The 18262-nt window shown below is 42.4% G+C and overlaps 3 protein-coding genes across 4 annotated transcripts; all 3 read left to right on the plus strand.

Annotated features, from left to right (window-relative positions):
• Positions 1-47: 47 nt before the first annotated feature.
• trmt2b (tRNA methyltransferase 2 homolog B) lies at positions 48-2992 on the plus strand. The gene is made up of 2 exons (XM_041050263.1): positions 48-1017; positions 1197-2992. The coding sequence occupies exons 1-2, from the start codon at positions 154-156 to the stop codon at positions 1815-1817; spliced, it is 1485 nt and encodes a 494-aa protein (XP_040906197.1). The 5' UTR covers positions 48-153; the 3' UTR covers positions 1818-2992.
• Positions 2993-3038: 46 nt separating this feature from the next.
• Positions 3039-8911, plus strand: scdb (stearoyl-CoA desaturase b). Of its 2 annotated transcripts, XM_041050266.1 has the most exons (6): positions 3039-3181; positions 3978-4245; positions 5103-5233; positions 5589-5794; positions 6248-6480; positions 7214-8911. In XM_041050266.1, the coding sequence occupies exons 2-6, from the start codon at positions 4011-4013 to the stop codon at positions 7411-7413; spliced, it is 1005 nt and encodes a 334-aa protein (XP_040906200.1). In that variant the 5' UTR covers positions 3039-3181; positions 3978-4010; the 3' UTR covers positions 7414-8911. The 2 variants fall into 2 exon arrangements, with proteins under 2 accessions (XP_040906200.1, XP_040906199.1); XM_041050265.1 differs by lacking the exon at positions 3039-3181 and having other exon boundaries at positions 3840-4245.
• Positions 8912-11658: 2747 nt separating this feature from the next.
• Positions 11659-16742, plus strand: wnt8b (wingless-type MMTV integration site family, member 8b). The gene is made up of 6 exons (XM_041050067.1): positions 11659-11729; positions 12540-12573; positions 13664-13802; positions 14434-14559; positions 14672-14814; positions 16173-16742. Exons 1-6 carry the CDS (start codon positions 11659-11661, stop codon positions 16740-16742), a joined length of 1083 nt encoding a protein of 360 aa, XP_040906001.1.
• Positions 16743-18262: the final 1520 nt, after the last annotated feature.

Genomic DNA, 18262 nt, shown 5'->3' on the forward strand with positions numbered 1-18262 from the left:
GATTATTTATATATATATATATATTTTTTTTTTTTTTCGCCAAGAAAGCTGCTTGTTTAAAAGTCGAAACGGCTCAATCCAGAAGGTGGCAGTAGTCCACATAAAAGATGTTTGCCAACCGACATTAAACGAAAAGAAGAAGTCGAAGTCAAAATGGCTTTGTCGGCTACATGCAGTAGGTCAGTCCCATTAGTCAAACGCAAGATTTTGTGTTCTTTTAGGAAAGCTTGTCTGTTGTTTTCGACTAATGACACTATTTTAGCTGACCAGAGGAAACCACCATCAAAGAAACGGTGGAGAAAAAGTCACAAGAAACTTCCCTGGAATGATGATCTGTCCTGGGAGGAAAGGCTGGCTGATGTGGTCACCCCTCTGTGGAGGCTGAGCTATGATGAGCAACTTGAGCTCAAGCAAAATCACCAGGAAAAGATTCTTTCTCAGCTCTGCGGACACCTTGCAGGTGACTTCCACTCACAGTCCTCACCTGTGAAAGGTAAACTCACCTTCCCTGTCCTGCCTATTCTGCCATCGCCAGTTAGGGATGGCTACCGCAACAAGTCTACGTTTTCTGTCAACAGAGGATTGGATGGAAATCCAAAGACCGTTGGATTTTTCGTGGGCACGGGCAGGGAGGGAAACATTGTCTGCGTCAGTGGAGACCACCTGCTCAACATGCCGGAGAAGCACAAACGGGTTGCCAGATGCTACCAGAACTTCATCCGCCTCTCTTCCCTGGAGCCCTGCCTGCTGTTCCACACTGGGGGTCACTGGAGAGAGGTCACAGTGAGGACCAACTCAGAGGGACACACCATGGCTATAGTGTACTTTCATCCGCAGACACTCACCCCAGAAGAGGTGGCAGTCCATAAGGCTGACCTGGTAGATTACTTCACACAGGGCCCTGGATCAGTCTGTCAGTTGGACTCCCTGTTCTTCCAGGAAAGCAACATGACTCGCTGCACTCATGAAGAATCCCCCTACCAGCTCCTGCATGGTCAGCCACACATATATGAGGAGGTAATATAAACCGTCAGAATCACCAGAATCCATAAGGGAATTCACATAGCACACAGCACTAACATTTTGGTGTTGTAACGTCACAATCTCTTGTAATCTCTTGTCTCAAACATTATGTTTGTTTTTTGTTTTTTTTATTTGATTTTATGTCTGTTCTCATGTTGTTTTGTCATACACAGGTGCTGGGCTTCAAATTCCGCATCTCTGCTGATGCCTTTTTCCAGGTGAATCAGGCTGCTGCTGAGGTGCTCTATGGCACAGTGAGAGACTGGAGTGTCCCAAACATTGAGCAAGGTGGAGGAAGAACAAATGGTGGTGGTACACTGCTAGATGTCTGCTGTGGGACAGGTGCTATTGGCATTACTGTATCCCCCAAAGTGGACAGAATTATCGGTATAGAGCTCATAGAACAGGCAGTAGACGATGCGAGACACAACGCAGCTCTCAATAATGTACTGAACTGTGAGTTTATCCCTGGGAAGGCAGAGGTGGTGCTTCCAGCCCTCATGTCTCAATTGAGCTCAATGGGTGGAGGCCTTACGGCTGTGGTAAACCCTGCTCGGGCTGGCCTGCACCACAGAGTGGTCAGAGCTTTACGAAACCAACCTTCTATCCGTCGGCTCATCTATGTTTCCTGTAAACCAGATGGAGAGGCGATGAGGAACTTCAGGGAACTTTGTTGTGCACCCAACCTGCAGAAAAAACTCACAGGAGAAGCTTTCTCTCCAACTCTGGCTGTGCCCGTGGACATGTTCCCACATACTCCTCACTGTGAACTGGTGCTACTTTTTGAGAGGTAGCAAATATTGTTTTATTCAGATCTGGGCGTTAAACCTCCACCAACAACGCAGGTTATCTTAGAAAGCTAAAAGGGAGCTGAATAATGATGTATGCATGTTAGATGATAATGGGTTTCATTAGACGGTCATTTTTGTTTGCACCCCATGTTGAACTGGTTCTTCGTCTGCCCTGCAGTAGCTGCATTTCTGCAGTAGGCGGTGCCATTGCAACTTCTTTGGCTCCATCTCTCCAGGAAGCAAGGTCTTAAAACAGCTGTTTCATAGTTGCACAATGTCTTTGTAGGTTCATCCCATTCATTCATTCAAGTTCACTAACGGTCATGACATAATGTGTGTACAGTATGAGCGACTGAGTTTTGTTCCTGAGAGGTTACTGCCGTTTATGTGAGTTCACACATTGCGACAAGGTGGCCTTGGTTTGAAGATAGGATGTTTCTTTATCTCCTGAGTGAAGTAATGGGATGATATTGTCCATGCACAAAATTATCCGGGCTATGTTAGGGTAAGCAGTAAGTCAGGGGAATTCACTTTGTTTAACCCCTACAGTGAGTGCCAGACTGCTGAGAATCATATCAGTGAACAGTCTCAAATTTTACTTATTTCTGCTTCTGTTCAGCAAACTTTACCAAAGCTGAACATTTGAAAAAATGTATTTTGTTCACAGTACATTTCTGTGGTGTCATCTGCTTGAAATCAGAACTTTTTTTTAGAGGTATAGTAATCACATAATAGCTGCAAAGTCCCACTTTATTTCTCATTTTCCCTAAACAGTTTTCTGTCTATTCTGTCTTTTGACCACTGATGTCAAGATCTGAGGGGAAAAAAATAATGTCCTTCACACCCTCGCCAGACTAGACTTGTTTTGAAATTGGTAATCAAAGCTTGCAAAACAACAACCTTTGCATTTGAATCCCACAGTGTCTGCATTTGTTAGGAAAAGACTGACATGGGAGGGGAGGTAAAGGGCACAGACATATGAAAGCAAATTTCTTAATGACCACATACCGCATGACATCATGGTGTAATAGGACCTGACCTATGTGTTTGCAACCTGCTGCAGCGTTTCATCAGATTAAAGAGTCATATTAAGATCAAGAAGTTGATATGATCGATTGGGCAACGATTATGGATTGATGGTGAAAAAACAAACGGAGGGCGGTAAACATCAGTTCAGCAAACAGCCAATGGGGCATTCAGAGCCGGTGACACCAGCTTCTTTAAAACGTCGGCGAAATAGAAAACAAGAGGACATCAGAAGCCGGAGATCAACGCACCGCATCTTTATTCCCCCCCCCCATCTTCATCTAGATCTGCGCCCCGATCCCCGGCAGCTTTGGCATCTTCCTCTGTAAGGACAACGCACGGTGAGTAGACTCAACCTGGGTAAGCAACTGTTAAAATCAGAAGAGTTTATGACCAGTCGTTATTGGCATACAGCTGCTGTGAAGTAGGCTACATGAAAACGGTATCACTGGTTTGCACAGTACCTGTGGGCACGCACCTGTGGCCGGATTAACCTCTTAGGAGGCCCAGGTGCAAATCATCTATTGGACCCCTATTGTCCCCCACAGTTCATGGCATTTTTATTATTTCCCCACGCACACAGACACCAACCAGTTGTTTATAAAAAAAAATAATTGTGAGATGTATTGATAATTGTTGGTTGCAGCCTAACCAAAGACCTGTTTCTGTGTGCAAATTACCTCTGACATGGGGAAATAAATGGAAGCAATTTGATAAAACACTTAATTAAAAAAAAAAAAAAGGTCTTAAAACTAGATCAAGACAAGCCTACCAGATGGAGGAAAACAAACAGAAAACTCTTGGTATAATACTGGATTTAAGCGGTGCAACTTTCTAACAGATTTGCCATTATGAGACCCAAATAATGATGATCTGCATAAGGGAGGGGAAGGGAAGTGGTAGATGAGATGGCAAACAGTAAGAGAAACACCACAGACGCCAACTCACAGTGTACCAACTAGAACAAGCCTGGCATGTCTTCAGCCACTATTTTGATCAGGGCGCTGCAGCTGGAGAGTTAAACCGCGAACTGCTGCATGCGCACAGCCAGCCGCCGTACCTTCCTCACTCTCTTTCTGCATCCTATTGTGCGCGGTTAACTGAGCAACTTCTCCCCCCTTTTTTTCCCCCCCGTAGCGAACTGCCGTTAACAGAAACCCCTTCTGCAAAATGACCGAAACGGAAACCAGGAATCATTGCGCCGGCAAGCAACAGAATGGCGATGCCCTGGCAGAGACATCGACGGTCGAGGATGTTTTTGACGACACCTATAAGGAGAAGGAGGGTCCCAAACCGCCGAGGACGCTAGTGTGGAGAAATATTATACTGATGTCCCTCCTACATATCGGTGCGCTTTATGGACTGATTATCATTCCTTCCGCATCGAGCTTTACTCTTGCATGGGGTAAGTATTTAGTAAACACAGCAGCAGGCAGCCTTAGCGCAGCAGCATTTAGCATTTTTTCCCCCTTTTTTTCCCATCATGCAGGCCACAGTCAGAGAACAGAATGTGCTGATGTTGTGTGATCACTGCTTACTACAGTACATACCGCCTGAGGGGTCATGCCGGTGGGAATAATGGAGAATGAGTCACTCTGGCATTGCAATTTTCACTACGCACATCCTTGCGTGCAAGCCTCCAAATAATATTTTGTCCCTTCTTTGAGACCTGTGGCTGATTGTAAACTACTTGGACTTGTTGGACTGTGTTGAACGTCCCAGGTCAGAATATTCTAGCCATATTGTTAATAATATGAATAATTAGAATTTGTGTCCTATATATATATCTAGACTATTGAGGCATGACTCGAATTCCTGAACAGTCTCAACTTTGTTTCCACTCTGGCGCTGCATAATTTTCCCCTCTCTTTGCAATGCTGAGCTGCATATTATTTAACTGGGGAAGACAAAGCACAATCACCATTCCCATAGTCATCCCATTGTGAGCTGCGTGGCACCACAACAAAATGCTCTTTGCCAGTCAGAAGCCCCCAGTTCTCAAATCCTGGGTAGTCTTGTCTGGGCTTCACATAGAGACACATTCAGCAGTTTTAGAACAACAAAATTGTGAGGGCAGACCTGCGCACTCCCACCGTCCCATCTCCCCACGTAGATGACTTTTCCCAGAACAAAGAGGCCTGGGTGTAATGGAAAGAATGTGGTGTCCCAGTGACTCTGCTCTCAGGGGTGTAAAATTAATTTCAGTGTGGTGGTGACAGTTTCCCCTAAGATATCTGTCCTTTTCACCTCTCTTTCTTCCAGCTGCAGCGTGCTACCTCATCAGCGCTCTCGGTGTGACTGCAGGTGCGCACAGATTATGGAGCCACAGATCCTATAAGGCTTCTTTACCCCTGCGAGTCTTCCTCGCCATTGCCAACTCAATGGCCTTTCAGGTAAAACAGAAAAAGATTTCACTGTGCAGAGTGAAAAGTATCAACATATTGGAGACAAAGTATTATTTAAAGTAGCATATATTTGCATGTCACAAAACCTGCCAGAAGGGGATCTTAAAACAATTTTAATATTTAATATTCATTACATGTAATATTAACAATAAAGTTGTATTGTTTTCCAATAACTGTGTATGATTTTAGTAACATGATGTAATCTGAGTGAAATTTATGAAATGTACTTATTGTTTTTGTAACACGTGATCCCTGGCCTTAATCTGCTGATCTGAAACTTCCATGCATATCTGTGGGTGCCCCATGTAATCCTCTCTATCTCTGAATGTCTCTGTGTGAGCAGAATGACATATACGAGTGGGCGAGGGACCACCGCGTCCACCACAAGTACTCTGAGACAGATGCAGACCCCCACAATGCCTCGCGGGGCTTCTTCTTCGCTCACATCGGCTGGCTGCTGGTTCGCAAACATCCCGACGTCATTGAAAAGGGACAGAAACTGGAGCTGTCGGACCTGAAGGCAGATAAAGTGGTTATGTTTCAGAGACGGTGAGCAAACGTTACCCAGAGATGCTGAATATTATTACTGCCTATATTATTATTATTGTTTGTCTTCTGCGTATAAGGCAATCGCTTAAACAAACACATCTGCAAAACTGTGGATATTCCTTTTAATATCTCAGTATCAAAAGTAATTTGTGGTTAAGGTTATGAAAAGAAAACCACTCCAAAAAAAAAAAAAGATCATGGTCATGGTTGAATAATAAAAATGAGCTTCACACCATGAAGCTGCACCATCAGATGTCAAAGGCACAAGGGTTATGTCCATCCATGGCCTTCACCTCTACCACCCAAAGTAATAAATGAACATCACACTACCTCTTCCATTATTACTGAATGCTGCCACTGAATATACCAACTGCAACTTGACTGGCTGGTGGAGGCCTAATCTGATTTAGTCTTAAAAGTAAATGAGAATGCATCTTTTTTCTTTCATTTCAGTCACTACAAGCTCTCTGTGGTGGTCCTTTGCTTCCTCGTGCCTACCCTAGTTCCCTGGTTCTTCTGGGGTGAATCCTTGCTTGTGGCATACTTCATCCCTGGGCTCCTGAGATACGCTGTGGTGCTCAACGCCACCTGGCTGGTCAACAGCGCTGCACACATGTGGGGCAACAGGCCTTATGACAAGACCATTAACCCAAGGGAAAACCCACTGGTTGCCCTCAGTACCATAGGTAAGGAAACAGCATGCTGATTATTCACCGTATTCAGTGTATTGTGATTAAATAAGTATTTTTGTGTGATTCAGTGTCTTTGTGTGCCTGAGGGATATTTCAGTGTTACAGTGTTTTACACTTTAGTGTTTTTATCACTTGGTGAGAGCTTGTCTTGTCAAATCAACCGCAGTGGGGGCTCTCTCAGAGCTGATTTAACCTGGCATCTGTAGTGGGACAGTGTGCTAATCCAGTGGCCGTTGTTTGTTTTATCCTGGCTGTGACAGTTAGATGCGGTCAGTATTCAAGCTGTCGTTTTCTCAGACTTGAAAGTTGATGTTATTTCGGGTATATTTGTTTGTGATGAGTCAAGACTTTATTTGTGGTGGCTGACACCACGGGGGTGTGATGCTGCACACAGCACTGAGCGTTGTTGGCTGCAAAGCAGAACGAAATTCACAGGCTACTAATGACTGCACAAGAATGCGTGCTGAGAGCAAGTGGGAAAAAGAGCACTGGGAAAATCTGAATCTGATTTAACCTGTAAATTGCAACATGTTGCACGCTATACTCTCTTATACACCCTGTAAGATTTTCAGATGCAAATATAAATCTCCACTCCACACTCTCCACTGGTGCTCAACCCACAACCCTCTGAATTTACCATGTGATTTTTATTAGCCTCATCATAAAGCATGTTCCTCTACTGTAGCTGTCATATCTTCAACACTATGTTTTTCTTTTTGTTTTTCAGGTGAAGGCTTCCACAACTACCATCACACGTTCCCCTTTGACTACGCCTCCAGTGAGTTTGGCTTCAAGCTCAATATCACCACTGCCTTTATTGACCTCATGTGCTTCCTGGGTCTGGCCAAGGACTGCAAGATGGTGTCGAAGGAAATGATCATTGCTCGCGCTAATCGAACGGGGGATGGCAGCAAAAAAAGTGGCTGAGTAACACTGACTACAAATGCCGCAAATTATATTGACGTGTTGAACCAAGACAGACTGTAGCGACATGTATAGCCTAATTTCAGTAGTGGGGTGGTGATTACAATGCTTCTGATTATAATTTAAACCTCTTCCTGAGAATAATACTGGCTTTAAAAAGTTACAGACATTTCCATATGTAGTGTGGGTCTCTTTTAAGTTTTGAAGTGTCCTCACTGACTATTCGCCACAGCCAGCGACTTGGATACATGTGCAAGCACAGCTTTTTTTTTTCACCATAACATCAAACAGGCACAAAGAGAAAGATAAAGTTTAATTGGGATTTAAGACTCTTTTTTGGCAGCAGCCAGGCAGCCAAACAGGTCTGTGTGAGCAGTGTGTGAAAGCAGTAATTACAGAATAATTCACTGTATCTCTTATTTATTAATGTGCTATTTATTAATAGTCTTTGGCACTTTGAAAGCTTTATTGAAACCCCTAACAGTGAGGTTTTTCTACATGCAAGACTGAGGGCCTTTTGCTCTAACTTCAGTCAGTAGTGCTTTGTTTCATTCCACAGGAAGCGCAGTTTAATCTTGGTATTTGTCTATTTTAAGCTAAGGTTTTCTTTATTTTTGGTCAACTTGTAGTCTTACTAAACCAGAAGCTGCTGTGTTCTAGGCTTGATTTATCATACTTGAGTAACCCTGGCTGAATGCAGGGCAGATGGGATGCTTTGGGATGCTTTCACACTCACTGTTCACTCTCCAACTGTTCAAGGGGCTCTTAATAAGGATTTATAAGACGTTCTCTGGTGTAACGCTGTGTATACCTCTGGTTGAGTAGTGAAGTCGCCTCTGACTTCTCACTCTTAATCTGAAAAGAGAGAATGATTTGCATTTATTTTGTACTAAAACGCACATTGAAATACGCTCAGATATAAGAATCTCCCTCAGATAAGGCCAATACGTAGGAGGTGCATTTACCTTTTGTGCTGTGTGATATTATTGAATCATATTCCAGGACTTGTGCCCAAATGCCTTATGAGGGTTGCACACCTGTTTAAAAAATTAAAAATGCAAGATATGGAAATAAATTATATCTTAAATTTTCTGTCTATTTGCGATTGTGTGGTGTTTGTTTTTAAGGGAAACTGGAAAAACTGTAATCCCTTATTTATAATGAAAAAAAGGGACCATTCAACAAATCCTAAAAAAATGATGCTTTACTATGATTTGTGAAACCAAACAAATACTATTCTCTAAAACAAGATCCAAACTTGTTATAATATCAATAAGGATACTGCTGTAATATTTGTCACATTTCCTCTTTTACAGAGCAACGATTTTTTACAGTGTTAACTTCTTGAATTTTGAATGCCTTAAAAAATGGCACATTTTTTCAAAGAATGTTTTTGCCCACAGTGTGTACCGTAAATAAACCAAATTTTCTACTTGTGACAAGGCATGTTTTGCTGTTTTTGTTGGAATTCTGTAATATTCCTTATTCGTATACTGAATAAAAAAATGTGATCATACCATATCTATTACATTCTTTATCAGTGGCCTTTGGATACTACAACAATAACAAACACTACTGATAATGAACTACTATTAAATTTCTATATTAACTGTCCTATAAAGAACTACTACAAACAAGTGATGCATAAAAAATAAAACATAAGTTTGTGTCAAAAAAATCACTGCAACTTGATATTTAGTTATTATTTGAAAAATATTAAACAACAGACACCTATGTTGACAGACTATAGCACTGTAATGTACTGTGTATTTTAAAATGTGAAAAACTGTTTTCATTGTGTAATATTTTACACACGTTTCCATATCACTGTACAGTGAAATTTTTGGAGACCTTGGGATCTTTACTGTCTGCGCAACATACATTTCTATACTGATCGCCCATGAGTTTGTCCATCAGGGAGGGTTTGAGAATCTCTGAATGTTTTTATCTTCATCTTGTCGCTGACAATTCTGGCATCTCCCTCCACTTTTTGAACATCTTGTGCTCTGATAATAGAAAGCCTCCTGTCTACATGCCTGTACTGATTGGCATCTACCTCTGCTGTACATACTTTGCTTACTTGTCTCACACACATCTAAGCATGTTGTATGACCGCTGCACTTGTGACACCACCACCATACATGTTTAAAATATCTGCAGATATTGTTCGAACATTCCTTGAAGATTCCTCGAGCTCAGAGTTCTGTAGATACAGCACAGTACTTTACGTTTTGGTGGTTGTGTTTAGTGGTATGTCTTGATGGGTGGTCAGATGGGCTCAGTTCAAAATTTCCTGTCACCATATACGGCCTGTTGAACTGCCCTTGAGCAAATTTCTGCCAACCCCCACTACCTGAACCTGATCCTTTGTCAAATCTGTGCGCTTGCTCCCTCTGCTGGAGAATTACGTGTCGTCCTTTTTGTTCTGTGGTGAAAGTGTGTTTGGTTTGTTGCAGTTGGTGATTTTGGCAGGAAACCTCCGCAGTCTGCGACACAGTGCAGCCTCCAGACTGAGCGCTGTCCAAATGTACTGTAAGTGGTCCCACCAGTGCTGATCTCAGTTGCCCCCCGACACTGACATCAGCCCTCTGTCCATTGGCTGCTGACTGTCAGGCCATCCTCTTCACGGCATGTAACACCTCAGTGTGGTCACGCCGCCGGTCAGAGCTCCAGTCACAGTCACACTTTAAGCCTGGCACTTGCAAACTTTGTGCAACCGCAGCTGGCCACTTTGTCCTAACTTAGTACACTGAAGGCGATTCATAAACGGTGATCTCCAAGTCTGTAACGCACACATTTGCTTTGGGATATTCCCCCCCGTACTTCCCCATCACATCCAGATAGACTCACATTCTTGTTCAGGCGATTCTATTTATGCAAAAGCTTCACATAATCTGGGTGTTTAAGATAATAGTGGACGTTTGCTGATGTTTACTGCTCATTTCTCTGACCTGTTTCAGTGAAATGTAGTCCTAACTGCGCACCTTTGGTGATGCGTACATTGAAGGAATTATATCCTGTATTTAAGAAAAAAAAAGCTAAAACAACAGGATGGATCCCGCTTTTGTCTCATCTTACTTGTCATTCCTCTTTAAATCTTAATCCAAAAACATCCCTCAGAAGTACACCCCCCTCACCCTCCCCTCCAAATCACTTTTTCTCTAATCCTAATTTGCACACAAGAAGATTGCTAAAGGCCTGCCTGTGCCAAAGGAAAGAGACCCACGGGTCAGACGGGGTTACTGGGGAATAACCCTTCATCCAGTGTTAGGTAGGGACCGTCTGGATTAGTGATGCAAATATCCCCATATCTGATCAATGGCTCGGCCTTCGCTTTATTTTCTGATGGCGGGGATCAAATGTCTTTCAAATTCTCAAGGCGCTCATAAACAAATTAAGTGTTAAATTAAGATAGGTTTGGGATATTTAAAATATCGGAGGAAAAAGGAGAAAATTACAAAAATGCAGAGGCAAAAACTCTCAAATAAATCTCATTTAAGAGAAATCCACAAAACACACGCATTACTCTGAGAAAACAGTCACACATCCACATGTAGTTGATTCCTTTGTGGAAAAAAAAAATCATTCTCCCATTTATATGTGGCTGATTTTGTAAATTTAATGCAACAGCTTGGCCCCATTTGAGAGAAATGGTCAAATGACACTTCCTTGACTACTGTTGCCTGTCGTCTTTCTCTGAGTAACTGTCCCTGTGTTTCAGGATGATAAACACTGATTCAATCACACGTTCGTAAAACCATGAATTACTTCCCCGAGAAGTCTTATCAAACTAACAATTCGTCATCCAGAGGACTATCCTCCACTAATCCCCGACAGTCATCTGCGCGTTAGATAACTTAAATAAACTTTTTTTTTCTTACCAGAAATTCAAGGGATCAGTGTTACACTTTCCCTATAGGATTAAACAGATCTTCCTCTGCTCTTGAATGGAGGCAGGGAACCTACCGTTGCCCGGCCCTGAAGGCCCAGGGTGCCCTTTTGATCATTTCAGTCTCTCCTTGGTGCAATACTCCTGATTGGCCAAGAGAGTAAGAAGGGGGAAAATCTTTAATTAAGCAGATAATCTCTTGTTGGGACGAGAGCAGCTCCATTTCAGAGCCCCCTCCTTGAATTTTGGAAGCCCTGGTGGAGTTTGATGCGCTGGTAGCTCAGTTTCCTCTCCATCGTCAGACTGTCTGCAGGCTTTGGACGGGCTCAGAGTTACCGCCATCCTCCTCACCTGTCAGGATGTTCATGCATTTGGAGGTTTTCTATTACATTTTCATTCTCCTGGCTCACATGAGGTCGTGCTGCAGCTGGTAAGTTTGATTTATTATGAATTTAATATCTTTTAACTTTTCTTTTTAATCGAATTTTTTTGCAGCTGGAAATAAGAAAATTACATAAATTTAGGTCTTGCTTTAAAAAAAAAGGTAACTGGATTGTTTAATTAATTATACCAGTACCATTTTTAATAAGGCAGCCCTTTTAAAGGCTTTGTAAGTTGTAACAAATGGAAAATGTTGACAAAGTGATGTTTTACAGACCAGTTGTGCCCATTAGTAAGAACAACGTTTGTGTTGCCAGGTTGTTAAAACTCTTTTTGAATGGTTAAACCATCTGACTTCTTATTTCTAGAAAATGGGCTGGAGGTGATTTGGACTAAAATCAATTTATTAACAACCCATCAACACTTGAAACTGCAGACTTGATGGGTTAAAATAATTTATTAATAATTAAAATAATAAAACATTTATAAGAGCACATTTGATGGCTTTTTAGAAAATAAGAAACCCACGAGCATTTACAAATAGCTTACCAATATATATGACTGCATTATTTCCAAATAAAAAGGACAAACACCAGCCAGTGGGATTTTTTACAACCTGGCAACCCAGAATTTCAGTTAATCAAGTGTTAATGACAGAGACATTGCCCTCAGTGTTGCCTCAGTTCTTACATTTCTAGAAACTTTACTGACAAATTCAGCAGTATTGCTCACTGAGGTTTGGATGCCCACTGGTGTCACGGTTTAACATGTTACAAAGCGCACTAATGAGAGATGTTAGCAGAGGAATTTGTGAAGGACACTGAGCTTCCCTGAGTGAATAAGCTGTCTCCTTTTCCAGGTCAGTGAATAATTTCTTGATGACTGGGCCCAAGGTAAGCCAACTTTCTTTTGATCTTTTCTCCCTGTCCTTTTCCCTATAGAGTGAAGGAGAGAAAACATGTTTTCTGTGTTTTGTTTTTTTTTTCAACGCATACCTGTTGTCATTATGATATCTTAACTCATTTGTATTGACAAGCTCCGGTACCTGTTGTACGCAGCAGTGATAGTCTTCGCCCTTTGTGATTTTCTTTCCCCCTCCGTACACTTGACCTTACTCACAGGCTCTGTGTATCTGCGGGTTGAATGTGTTAAGAGGCGAGGGCAGGCATTGCTGTAGTGGGTGGTCATCATTAGTGAGCCAGACCCCTGTGAAAGAGGTGGTACTCCATCTCCCCAAAGGCCACTTGAGACATATTAGTTATATTATCGTTCACACAGTCTGAACAAGCAGCAGAGCGGTGGGTGAAAGCCATTGACAGAGCGTACTGGTTTAACAGAGCTCCATAATTCATTGTACTCACTAGAGTTTAAAAAGTATAATAATGTTAGCGGACAAGTTTGAATCAGTTCAGACTATTTTTGTCATGACACTGACAATAAGTTTTGCCTTAGTCTCCAAAACGTTGAGGTCTTGTTGATATATTTTATCCACTTTGAAAATCCTGAAAAGACAATCAGCAAGACACATTTTTAAAACTTCCAAGAAAGTATTTCAGTGTGGCCTTTTTGTCCTGATCAAACAAATCATGTGATAAAGATGAATCTTGAATTGAGGAGTAAAGCATTTGACGCTAGTATGAAGATAGAAATATAAAAGAGACTATCACTGATTCATATCATCCTCTCGTTTTCTTTTATGTACAAGATTTGATTTTCTGGACCCTGAGTCAGTTCAGAAATGCCAGAAGTGCTCTCATAACTTGTTGGATCTATGACTATTGGCTCTGTTTAACTGGAGTCTGTCTCACATTTTTTGCGTCAGGTAAATCTGGCTAAAGATGATGCTAATTTTCATTTTCTGAGGTGGATTTATCCGGGTATCAAATCACGCCAAATGCTTCAGAATCATTTCATCTTCTTAAATCACGTTGTCGTTTTCACATGATGTTGGGTTTAATGTTTCTCCTGTCTCTGCTGCTACAGGCATACCTGATCTACTCCAGCAGTGTGGCAGCAGGAGCTCAGAGTGGCATAGAGGAGTGCAAATACCAGTTTGCATGGGACCGCTGGAACTGCCCCGAGAGAGCTCTGCAGCTGTCCACGCACAGCAGCCTGCGCAGCGGTAAGTCCAGACTCACCAGAGACCAGCTGGACTCGACACCAGCTCAAACATCTCTATGTAGCAGCAAGGGTGAGGGAGACTTCTCGAAGGGAAATAAAGCTAATGGATTTTCAAAGATGTTTAAAAAGTGGTCTGTAACCATGCGCTTCTGTTTGTTTCAAGTTCTGTGAGATCTCTCAGGGTGGATATTTTTTTCCCTTTGTGAAATGGAGATGTTTGCTTAGTCAAAACATTCATCACCCTTTAGGATAGTTACAGTGGCCACGGTCGCTAGAGGCAAAACAAACACACTAATCCATTTCACAACATCCCCCAGAGTCACTGCCCCTGTTTGCAGCTAATGAAAGTATGAACTGAGATTCACAAGACAAATGCTCAAAAATGTAAGGAAATATAAAATAAGAAGTGCAGATACCATTTAGTCTGTTTTTATGGTCTTGACTGATCAAACCATTTTATACATTAAAAATATGCCTAAATATGTGATAGGTTATATAAACTGAAACTTGTTATACGGCCAATTAAACTCATTGAGAGGCGGAAATTGTAATATAATGTCTAAAATTCCTAAAAATTCCTAACCTACGATGAATGAGCTGTATGATAGTTGAGTCTCTCTCTCTCTTGACAGCAAATCGGGAGACAGCGTTCGTTCACGCCATCAGCTCTGCTGGAGTCATGTACACTTTAACCAGGAACTGCAGTCTTGGAGACTTTGACAACTGTGGCTGTGATGACAGCAGAAATGGACAACGAGGTAAGACACATATCTGTACATAAAAACCCAGAGCAGAGTTGACATGTCAAAGGGTAATTTTTGAATGCCAGTGGAATAACGCAGATAAATTTATACTTTTACATTCCCCCAGGTGGTCATGGTTGGCTCTGGGGCGGCTGCAGTGACAATGTTGGCTTTGGAGAGGCCATCTCCAAACAGTTTGTGGATGCCCTGGAGACTGGGCAGGACGCACGGGCAGCCATGAATCTCCATAATAACGAGGCTGGGCGCAAGGTACAGTAGGTTCTCTTAACTCACTCCGTCAATTTGGCAGTCAGAGACGAACCCCTAGTATAAGACGTAGGACAATCATGAGATGTTCATATGTTGATTTGAACCATACAGTATTTGAACTGGGTGGCGCCTCGGCTGAAATTTTGGAAATCTCTCACGGCCCTCCAACTGATTGCACAGCGTAAAGCACCTTTTGAATAATTTTTCCCTGCTCAGAATTACACTGAGTGTGCCACCCAAGCATCCCTTTCACGTTGCAATAAGTGAGATGCCACTCGTCCCCAATAATAACAGTGTGTTCGGTGTACCAGAAGGGCCTATTTACCAGTGCTGAATGCCCCTTATGACAATACCTCAACTCAAGAATCTCAGGATCACTGGTGCAAGCTTAATTAGAGATCCTGGGGAGCCAGACATTGCACAGCATTCTGTATTATACTGCTTTTTAAAATAAGTGTTTAGTTTTATTCTTGCAATAAGGATCCCACATTTATGTTGGTCTTTGTTTGGCCCCGAGGGAGTCTGAGGGGACCACAGGCGTGCAGCTGAAGTGCTCTTTGTTTACGGTGCCTTTGCTCCCCCCTGTTGGGCCCTAGGATCCCCATGGCACCTGGAGCATCATTGTAACAGAAAAAAATGGGGATAGAAAGAGAGAAAAACTCCTTTTTCATTTCTCCACTCAATGGGACTCTCCATTGGGTCTTCTCACACTAGAAAACATGTTGATAATGAACATGCTAAATAAATACTCCTATTTCTTCTGGGGGCACAATAGGACTCGATGTGAAACTTTGATTCAGCCTCACCTCAACAGAAAGTTCATCCCCTCCTCACGAAAAGAAAACGTTCCTTTTCAACCGGCAGCTGTTTTGTGCCGGGTAAAGTCAGGAAACACTGAGAATGACCAAGAAACTCAGCAATGGACCTTGAAGCTATCATTTTTCCCTTTCAGTGTATTCATCCCTTTCCTCACTTAACTGGAAAACTTTGAGAATACAATCAGTTAATTTGACAACACATCAGTCAAGTGACAATGGGCATCCTGTCTTTTACACACGCACACACACACACACACACACACACACACACACACACACACACACACACACACACACACGCGCACACACACACACACACACACACACACACACACACACACCCACACCCACACCCACACACACACTTACCCACATATATGGACACATAAGTACATAAGTACATATGTATGTGTGTGCATACTCACAACCGCTGCACCATTTTTTTTTTTAATTTTGATGCAGTTTTTCATAAGATTCTTTAACATTGTAAATGTTAACTACATTTTTAATAAACTGAATCTTCCCTTTTTACCTCTTCAGGCTGTGAAGGGGACCATGCAGAGGACATGTAAATGCCACGGGGTGTCAGGAAGCTGCACCACGCAGACTTGCTGGCTGCAGCTGCCAGAGTTCAGGGAGGTGGGGAACTACTTGAAGGAGAAGTACCACAGGGCTCTGAAGGTTGATCTCCTCCGAGGAGCAGGGAACAGTGCGGCCAGCCGGGGGGCGATCGCTGAGACCTTTAGCTCCATCTCTCGTAAGGAGCTGGTCCACCTCGAAGACTCCCCCGATTACTGCTTGGAAAACCGCACTCTGGGCTTGCCGGGCACCGAGGGCCGCGAGTGCATCAAGAAGGGCAAGAACCTGAGCAAATGGGAGAAACGGAGCTGCAAGAGGCTATGCGGAGAGTGCGGGTTGGCTGTGGAGGAGCGCAAAGCTGAGATGGTCTCGAGCTGTAATTGTAAATTCCACTGGTGCTGCGCAGTGAAGTGCGAGCAGTGCAGAAAGACAGTGACCAAGTACTTCTGTGTAAAGAAAGGAGGTCAGAGGGGAAGGAATGAGAGTGCCAGCAGCCGTCGAAAGAACCTCAGACTGAGGAAGAAGCACTGAGCATCCCCATCACCTCTCCCCTGCTGTGCCGCTGAAGCTCCTGTGCATGTTCAGATAGTGTGTGTTTTGGACAAAAACGTAGCAAAATACTATTTCAGACCATCTACATTGTCAGTTTTGTATTAAAAGTTAAAGACAGTGGGATGCGCACAAAGCCACATGATAGAGAAGATGAGAAGGGGAGGTTTTTACAACATTTGGTATAAATGTATTTAAGATATATTTTTTTATACTTTTTACAACATTTTAAAAAGTCACCAGGCATTTGAAGAGAATTTCTCTGACTTCAAAATTTCCCACAACATTTATTTATTTTCTTTCATACACAAAATCCTTGGGGAAAAATTAAACTGTTATTATTTTTGGAGAGATGGATGGTTTGACTTTTGAGCAGTGGCATAATTAGCTTTTTAAAAAATCATAGTTTTCAAGAATCTGTCAGGTTGTATTCCCATGCATTCTCTAGACTGTCAGCTTTTATATTTCAAGCATCATGGCCAAGCTTTGAATTTATTTAGACACTGTTTTTACTTTTTTTTTTTTTTTTCTTTTCTTTTTGGGTGCAGTCTGTTCTCCCATTGTCTGGCTCGCCCTGACCTTTGCTGCCCTCTTGATGTATTTAATTGTATATAAAATGAAGCACTTTGTACTGTACATTGTTAATTTATTGCACAGCATTTCCTAGTTTTGCTTTATTGCTAGTTGCCTTTGTGGTTTGTTTTCTATCAAAATGTAATGAAAGAATAATAAATCCTTCAATCTTATATATCGTACAGCCTGAAGAAAGTGCTCATCCTTCTTTAACAAACTCTTTGTGACAGTAATACCTGATGGTTTGTAGTAAACACAACCTTGCTTTCCTCATTGTTCACACTGGGGTTAGGATACTCTGGGCCAAAGCAACAAGAATAGAAAACTTTCCAGCGTACTCTTCCTTCCATCACGCCTTTCTCAATTTCGCCTCAACAAATACCTCCCGTTCTCTCCCTCATCATGGTAATCCTCAAAGAGCCCCCTAACTCCCAAGCGCTTGGAAGTTTCTTTACTGTTTAATACTAGTTTAATTAACTTTGTCCAGACAGAGTAGGGCCGTGGGGGTGGAGGGCATGAGGCAAGTTGCCCTTAAAAATCATCCCGCCTCTAATTTTGTATGCTAATCTCCTTTTTCACGCCGCACCTCCTCAGGAGTAGGGAAAAGAAATGTTGGGAAAACTTTGGGTTGCCTGTGCTGGGCTTCCTGCGGCTGTTTTATTTCTGGGCCCACCTATTTGGATCCTTTCACTCCTCTAGGGCCTTCCTTTGCTCGATTTAACAATGAATGCAGAGCTAATCAGCTCTCTCGGAAATGCACCACTGTCGAGGAAGGTAATCCCTTCTTCTCTACTCTCAATGGGCTGTCGCCTTCTAAAGGACTTTGGGAAAAGGCTTTGCACAGATTCACACTGTTCGCTGAAAAGAAGTTAGTTCAAGTATTGTGCCCAAACAAGTGGGTTTTATAAACACATGCTTGCCAGGATACT

The sequence above is a fragment of the Toxotes jaculatrix genome, chromosome 11 (assembly GCF_017976425.1).
Source record: "Toxotes jaculatrix isolate fToxJac2 chromosome 11, fToxJac2.pri, whole genome shotgun sequence".
Lineage (NCBI taxonomy): Eukaryota > Metazoa > Chordata > Actinopteri > Toxotidae > Toxotes > Toxotes jaculatrix.

Excerpts from the sequence above, each read along its gene's own strand:
- trmt2b (XM_041050263.1), top strand. The coding sequence starts at position 154 with ATGGCTTTGTCGGCTACATGCAGTAGGTCAGTCCCATTAGTCAAACGC. Across the intron at positions 1,018-1,196 it reads AGCCACACATATATGAGGAG|GTGCTGGGCTTCAAATTCCG; the intron begins GTAATATAAACC and ends TGTCATACACAG.
- scdb (XM_041050266.1), top strand. The coding sequence starts at position 4,011 with ATGACCGAAACGGAAACCAGGAATCATTGCGCCGGCAAGCAACAGAAT. Across the intron at positions 5,234-5,588 it reads CCAACTCAATGGCCTTTCAG|AATGACATATACGAGTGGGC; the intron begins GTAAAACAGAAA and ends CTGTGTGAGCAG. Across the intron at positions 6,481-7,213 it reads GGTTGCCCTCAGTACCATAG|GTGAAGGCTTCCACAACTAC; the intron begins GTAAGGAAACAG and ends TTTGTTTTTCAG.
- wnt8b (XM_041050067.1), top strand. The coding sequence starts at position 11,659 with ATGTTCATGCATTTGGAGGTTTTCTATTACATTTTCATTCTCCTGGCT. Across the intron at positions 11,730-12,539 it reads ATGAGGTCGTGCTGCAGCTG|GTCAGTGAATAATTTCTTGA; the intron begins GTAAGTTTGATT and ends CTCCTTTTCCAG. Across the intron at positions 14,560-14,671 it reads CAGCAGAAATGGACAACGAG|GTGGTCATGGTTGGCTCTGG; the intron begins GTAAGACACATA and ends ACATTCCCCCAG.